The sequence below is a fragment of the Marmota flaviventris genome, chromosome 9, assembly GCF_047511675.1.
Source record: "Marmota flaviventris isolate mMarFla1 chromosome 9, mMarFla1.hap1, whole genome shotgun sequence".
Lineage (NCBI taxonomy): Eukaryota > Metazoa > Chordata > Mammalia > Rodentia > Sciuridae > Marmota > Marmota flaviventris.
The window spans coordinates 17050236-17058580 of record NC_092506.1 but is presented as its reverse complement, the minus strand read 5'-3'; the positions used below and the strand labels follow the sequence as shown (position 1 = coordinate 17058580).

The 8345-nt window shown below is 33.9% G+C and overlaps 1 protein-coding gene across 1 annotated transcript; it reads left to right on the top strand.

The window, feature by feature from the left end:
* Positions 1-5623: 5623 nt before the first annotated feature.
* LOC114093575 (olfactory receptor 1165-like) lies at positions 5624-6583 on the top strand. Its single transcript, XM_027936358.2, has one exon. It carries the CDS (start codon positions 5624-5626, stop codon positions 6581-6583), a length of 960 nt encoding a protein of 319 aa, XP_027792159.2.
* Positions 6584-8345: the final 1762 nt, after the last annotated feature.

The following is an 8345-nucleotide window of genomic DNA, read 5'->3' as shown; positions in this document are numbered from 1 at the left end:
ATGAGATGAAATCTCTGTGTGGATTTAAATTGCATTTCACTAATTCCTAGAGAAGACTTTTTCATACATATATTTTGACCATTTGTATTTCTTCTTCTATGACTTGCCTTTTAAGTTCCTTTGCTCATTTATTGATTGTGTTATTTGGTTTTCTTTTGGTGTTAAGTTTTTTGGGTTCTTGATATTTATCCTGGAAATTAATGCTCTATCTTGAGGGCAAGTGGCAAAGATTTTCTCCCATTCAGTACACTTTCTCTTTACATTCTATAGGGTTTTCTTTGATGTGAAGAAGCTTTTTAGTTTGATGCCATTCCATTTATTGTTTATTGATTTTAATTTTTGATATTTGGGTCTCTTATTAAGGAAGTCAGGTCCTGTTCCAATATATTGAAGTGTTGGGCCTATGTTTTCTTCTAGTATATGCAAGATTTCTGGTCTAATACCTAGATTCTCAATCCACCGTGAGCTGAGTTTTGTGCAGGGTGAGAGAGAGGGGTAAAATTTCATTCTACTCCATATGCATTTACAGTTTTCTGAGCTCAATTTGTTGAGGAGGCTGTCTTTTCCCTAGTGTAAGTTATTGGCTCCTTTGTCTAGGATGAGTTAGCTGTGTTTTTGTGTTTTTATTTCTGTGTCTTCTATTCTATTCCATAGGTCTTCTTCCCTGTTTTGCAGCCAATACTAGTTCTATTCCTATAGCTTTTTAGTATAAGTCTGATATTGTGATGCCTCCTGCTTCATTTTGGCTTTTTATTTATTATTTATTTATCCATTTACTTTTGCTAACAATTGCTTTGGGTATTCTGGTGAGTGCTTCTTCCACTCCCATGAATAATGTAATTGAAATTTTGATGAGAATTGCATTGAGTATGTAAATTGTAAACAATATTAGAAGTTCCTTCTGGAATTTTTATGTGAATCCCCCTTATCAAGTAGATCCCTTTTCATTTCCTTGGGTAAAGAATATGTATATTTGTTGATATTAAAATTTAAAATAAATAGTTCTTAATGTTTTCATCATTACATGAGTTCACCCTTAAAATCAACTGTGTTTGAATGTGTTGAAAATAACACTACTCAATTTCTAATTAATAATATCATTGATCATTTATCTAAATATTTATGTTGCTTAGAGCTTTCATAAGCATGAGTCCCCTAAACACATATGAAATTTTCACATTTTGGATCACAGCATATGTTCTTTAAAAATATGTTCTGATACATTAACCAGTCATTCAGGGTTGTTATTGTTTGTTTGTTTGGGTCTTTTTAAATTTTCTTGTTGCTTTTCACTATAATTGTTATGTTAGTAAAAGTGAAAAAATTATAAAACCGTATCCATCTTTTCATTCATTATTTTATGACTGAGAATATTTGACATCATTTTTTAACATATTTTATCTATGATTATGCAGAATGTTATTGGGATACTTCTGTATTTTAACTCAAGGATAAACATCATCACAATGAAGATATGAAATTCTTATATGTTTCTATATTGCAAATATCTCTTCTTGGTTGATACAGCCAGAGTTTAGTTCCTAGATCAAAAATCATGTCCACAGCTCATTAAAATAATTCTTTACAAATCTAATGAGACTACCAATCAGATGATAAAACAGTCAATATCAGATACACAGATGCCTAAACCAAAATCTTCACGTTGTTTGGAAAGCATATGTACCTTTTGTCACTTAATATAATAAAGAATTAGTAGTTTTTAAAACATAGAAATAATTGCACAATTGCTATAGTGCACACATGGCTTTGGGCTTCTTTTATTCTTTTACTTTTTTTACATGCCACAGTGAAATGAAAGTAGAATAGAGAGGGAAAATGAAATGATTTTGGTTCTCAGTGTTCTGTTTTAAAGCGCTTATTTGCTTGGACTTAAAAGTATTTTTACTGATTAATCTCTGCTGTAACTTAAGCTAATACACTGATGTGGGTAAACCAGCTAAAGTGCTTCCAAGCAAAAATATTTATTCTGCAAGCTATCCCCAATTGAAAACAGTTGATACTTGTAAAGATGAACATAAAATGCTGCTTCATTTTTTCCTACCTATTTCCCAATTCCTCCAGTGTAACTGTGTCAGAATTTCCAATCCCCTGTAAAAACCAACCAACCAAACAACCAACAACAACCACAAAAATAACTTGGTATTTATTATTTTCAAATGTCAGTGCCTCTGTGCATTTCTCAAGACTTCATAGTCATGAAACTGGGTATTATTTTTGTGGTAAGTGTTTGACACCACTATTGTTTTTACAATGACCTGCACCCTACAAGAGTAAATGTAGCAGGTATGATAGATGAATGAAAAATACCAGTGCTATAATCTATAGGGCTGTTCTGAAGAATATAGCTAGGTCTATAGTGAAAGCCAGATACTTAACATATGCAAGTTTTCTGAACTCCCTAGCTGAAGGCATATTTAGAAAATATACCACAGTGTAGAGTTCTGTCTAAATACATGTACCTAGGTTGGTACATGAAAAAATTATAAAACCATATCCATCTTTTCATTATTTCAAGACTAAGATTATTTGACATTTTTATTTTGAACAAACATTATCTATGATTAGGCAGAATGTTATGCAAACAAATCAAACAAGACTAAAATGCTTATAACGTATAATTATATTGGCATGATTGAAATAAATATGGTCCTGTTCTTACTTTGACATTTTTGTGATTTTTCAGAGTGTAACCTCCATATAGAAGTCAGGCATTTTTAAGACAAGTCTATCAATATATTGCCAATTTAGAAGAAACTATTCTCCAAGCAACAGATGAGTGAATTTCTCTAATTCTGTTGTTTATACTTCTTCAAAATAACCAGGATTCTCCAGGGTCTGTGTCCCTAGTGTTAAATACCTAGATGTAGAACCAAGAGCATTATCATGGGATACATGTTCACGAGCTGTATTTTATCACAGCTTCACTATGCTTTTGAAAGTTGGAACAATGTTAACTCCCTCCTTTATTGAATTCTATTTTGGAAGAGTCACTGCCTTGAAAGGGATGTGAAATGTATAAGAACATTTTAATCATGAGGGAGAATGTGCTTGAAGTGTGTGCATAATGGCAAGGAAGTACAAAATTAAAAATGTATTTCAGGAGAATATGTCCTTTGGTGAGTTGCTTCAATGCTGGGCATCTTTTCACTTCCAAGAGGTGTGTTGAAATCCAGAAATGGCTTGGAGAGAAACAAAAAAAAAAAAAAAAAAAAAAAACTGTGGGGTCTGAGATAGAGGAATGTCTCCTTAGTTCAGTGAATGGTGCATATTCAATATACTAAATTCAGTTTTCATGACTCCAAGGATAATTTGACTGAGTTTAAAACTTTGTTCTGAATTCTATATCACACTAGAGGATTTAAGTGAACTGTCAATGGTAAGTTTTTGTTTTCATTAATTATTGAATTTAGTAAAATAGAGAACACACCTGAATGCAAACATAAAATAGCAAATCTCTTATGCTTTCATAAATTTTCTGATAATATAAGTGCAAAGAATGTATAGCATGAGAAAAACTCAGATTTGGATAACCATATACATTTTTTGGAAGAGATATACAGGGAAATTGTGATTAAACAAGATTAAAATGCAAGTGGAGGAATGGAGTCAATACAATAGATTAGAAGAAATAAATATTTTAAGAGAATGCAATTTTAAGATACCTGTATGAATGGACAGAATTGTTTGTTGAGGTATTAAGGAAATGTCATCAAAATTCATAGCTTCCATTTATGCACTTTGAAAGACAGTGGAGTCAAAAACATCACTGATTGTAATCAAGGGTTAGTTGGAGAATAGATTTTATTAGATAGCAAGCAATGTTCTATTGAAATGCCTGCTGGCAAGAGTAGGAGTGAAGAATGAGAGACAGCTTGATATTTCCTCATTTTTCATTAACTGTGCCTGATTTTACAATAGCCCCAACCTGAGCATCTGAAAGAATAAGCAAAGGCAAAAATCACCAGGCAGTGGTTGGGGAGCAATGCAAAGTGAGCATTATCTAAGCACTGGGGAAGGAGTCCATGGGCACTGGAATTCAAAAAGGAATGTGAATTTGAAAACAAAAAAATGTTAGAACATAAATGTCTAGGTCGAGTTGTTCAAGATTTCTAAGTGTATAAATATGGGGTTTGTGGTTTACCAGTAACCTTATGTGTGACTGTTTGCAAAGGTCACCAGCTCACCTAAGTCTCTGCCATTGCACCATGTCAAGTTTGCAAGGTACAACAGTGCTCTGTGCTGGGACTATAGTGGTAGGTTTCACACAGGCTGTCACTTGAAATACATTAGCAAAAAATTTGTCCCAGTTCTCAGATGGGTTAACATCAGAGATTTTTTTTTTTTTTTTTTTTTTTTTTTTTTATCTCTCTATTCACTGGAACATTGTGTGGATTACAAAAATAAGATGTTTTTATTATTCAGTCTTACATATGCTTTTAGTTCTCTTTGGTCAGCACTCCTAAAATGACCTCATGAAGCAAGGGTGATAGATATTTTGAATGAAAAATTACTATGTTTAGTAGTCTGTTTAAGTGCTGATAATGGGTTGTTTCTTTGTGTTTAATAAAATATGTGCTATAAAATGCACAGATGGAAGGTAATCCATGTGAAACTGTTACAAAAATTTGCAAAATACACACTCAGCACATCGCTGTAAATATTTAGCATTGTCAACCTTCTAAATGACCATGCAGTTTTTTATATAACTGCAAGAATGTATTTATCAGTGCAAGGGTTGATGATATACTTAAAAGTCCTCTTCAGTAGATGCTTCATGATTAACTGAAAATAAGGTTTGGTAGGTCAAGGCACACCTGCAATCCCAGATACTTGGGAACCTGAGGAAGAATAATTGTACTTCTAGGACAGCCTGAGTAGCTATCCCAAAAATCTAAGGAAATCAGTGAGACCCTGTCCCAAAAAACAACCGGAGATGCAGTTCAGTGGTATTACATAATAGGACTCTGTAACCAAACAACCAATCAAACAAATAAAAAAAAAAAAAAAAACATGAAAAGAAATAGAAAAAAGGAAGGAAAGAAAAAAGAAAAAAGATACTAGAATATGTCTTGAACATGGAAAAATTAATTATGTTGATAAAGAACTGTAAAAGTTTGAGGAAGTATATTCTGTTCCTCAAATTTTTATTCATTTCTTTGTATTTGCATTTAGAACTATTTCCTATTCCCAAGGATTCTCTTGATGTGTCATATAAAAAATATAATTAGCTCAATGATTTTCTGACATTTCTACATGTCTCCATGCATGTCATAAAATAGTTTCACATGAAGCCTTCCATGCATCAGATACATTTATACACATTTATATACATAAAATAATGATGATCACTATAACTTTTTTATTCAGATAAAAAAAAGTACAGTCCTGAAGAAAACAGTAACTTCCTCTTTATCAAGGAACAGGTAATGGGTCAAGTAAGAATGCAAAGGTAAGCAGAGGACTCACCACAGAAAAGCTGACAGCTCTCTTCCTCACTGGGCCACACTGAACATCACCTAAGTCTCTGCCATTACATCATGTCATGTTCTGATGTCCCAATTTTATTTATTTCCTCATGTTTTTTTTTCTTTAAAGAAGAATCATGGTACATGAAGCCAGAAACCAGAGCACCGTAACTAAATTCATCCTGGTGGGGTTCTCAGAATTCCCACAGCTCCAGGCACCTATCTTCCTGCTGTTCCTCACCATCTACACAGTCACTGTGGTGGGGAACGTGGGCATAATCATAGTGAGAAGGACCAATCCCAAGCTTCATACACCCATGTATTTTTTCCTCAGCCACCTTTCATTTCTGGATATTTGCTACTCCAGTATGATTACACCCAAGCTGTTAGAGATCTTGGTTGTGGAAGATAGAATTATCTCCTTCAATGGATGCATGACACAGTTTTTCTTTGGCTGTGCATGTGTGATTACAGAAATGTACATGTTGGCAGTGATGGCCTATGACCGGTTTGTGGCTGTGTGTAACCCACTTCTCTACACGGTTGCCATGTCTTACAAGCTCTGTACCCTCCTGGTGGCTGGAACTTACATGTGGGGTGGCCTCTGCTCCTTAATAATCACATATTCTCTGGTAAGACTGTCCTACTGTGGGTCTAATATCATGAATCATTTTGTCTGTGAGTACTCTGCCATCCTTTCTTTGTCCTGCTATCACAGTACTTTCAGTCAGATGGCATGTTTCATCATTTCTATATTCAATGAAGTGTGTAGCCTCCTGATCATCCTTGCCTCCTATGTCTTCATCATTGCTACTGTCAGCAGGATGCCTTCTAAGGGTGGCCTCCGCAAAGCCTTCTCCACCTGTGCCTCTCACCTGACTGCCATCAGCATCTTCCATGGGGTCATCCTCCTTCTCTACTGTGTGCCCCATGACAAAAGCTCCTGGCTCTTGGTCAAAGTGGAGACTGCACTTTACTCAGTCATGATCCCCATGCTGAATCCCCTCATCTACAGCCTCAGGAACAAAGATGTGAAAGAGACAGTCAGGGGGCTCTTCTATGCCAAACTGCATTCTCTCTATGTAAAATTCAGATAAATATGTTTTTGTATAACTGAACCATGCACAATTCTTAAAAAAATATTTATATGAAACTTGTTTCAACTGAATATTTTAATATGTTTACATTCATGAAATATTGAATATGAAATGATCTTAAATGTTCAGAGTACTTTATGATTTTCAGTTTGATTAAAAAAATACTGCTTTTGTATATTTCTTGTGAAGAATTTCAGAAGGTAGTATTCTCTATACTTCCCCAGTGAACACTACAGAAGTCAGAATAAGGAGTTAGAAGTCCATATCTAGAACTCACTCCTTGTGCTACAGCCTAGCTTTTCCTTGTGCTTACTAGAGGTGCCAGAAACAAAAATGAAAAGTGACTGCAGAAGATTCATATGTGAGTCTTTAGAACTCACTGTGTTGACCCAGCAGTTCTACAAAGCATCACTTTTTGTTTCACCTTAATAGAGTAAGTACAATGAGAACCCTTGGTTATATTATGACAACTATTGACAGACTTCAGCAAGTAGGTATTAAAAATAAGAGCTACTACTTTTATGTATCCCTTGTTGTCTGAGTTCCAGTGAGTACCTATGGGTACTTACCCAGGAGTGGGATATCTGGGTCAAGTGGTGGTTCCATTCCTAGTTTTTTGAGTCATCTCTATACTGTTTTCCAGAGTGATTGGACCAATTTGCACTCATCCCATCAACGTATCAATGTAGATTTATCCCCACATTATCACCCAAAATTTATTGCTACTTGTACTCTTGATAATGCCATTCCAGTGTCAATGAGATGAAACCTCTGTGTAGTTTTAATTTACATTTCTCTACTTCCTAGAGAAGAGTTTTTCATATTGACCATTTGTATTTCTTCTTCTATGACTTGCCTTTTATGTTCCTTTGCCCATTTATTGATTGGGCTATTTGGTTTTCTTTTGGTGTTAAGTTTTTGGGGTTCTTTGATATTTATCCTGGAAATTAATGCTCTATATTGGGGGCAAGTGGCAAAGATTTTCTCCCATTCAGTACATTCTCTCTTTACATTATTGAGTGTTTTCTTTGATGTGAAGAAGCTTTTTAGTTTGATGCCATTCCATTTATTGTTTATTGATTTTAATTTTTGATATTTGGGTCTCTTATTAAGGAAGTCAGGTCCTGTTCCAATATATTGAAGTGTTGGGCCTATGTTTTCTTCTAGTATATGCAAGATTTTTGGTCTAATACCTAGATTCTTGATCCACTTTGAGCTGTATTAGAAAAAGTGAAAAAATTATAAAACCATATCCATTTTTTCATTCATTATTTCATGAAAGAATATTTGATATCTTTTTTGAACAAACATTATTTGTAATTTTGCAGAATGTTATTGGGATACTTCTGTATTTTAATTCAAGGTTACACATCATCACAATGAAGATATACAATTCTTATCTATTTCTATATTGCAAATATCTCTTCTTGGTTGATACAACAATGGTTTAGTTTCTGGATCAAAAAAGCATGTCTAGAGCTCATGAAAATAATTCTTTAAAAATCTAATGATACTACAAATCAGATGATAAAACAATCAATATCAGAAACACAGATTCCGAAACCAAAATCTGCATGTTGTTTTGGAATGCATATGTACCTTCTGTCACTTAATGTGATAAAGAATTAATACTTTTTAAAACATAGAACTTATTGCACAATTCCTATAGTGCACACATTGCTTTGAGAGTCTTTTATTCTCTGCTTTTATTTTTTTTTACATGCCATAGTGAAATGAAAGTAGAATAGAGTGGGAAAATGAA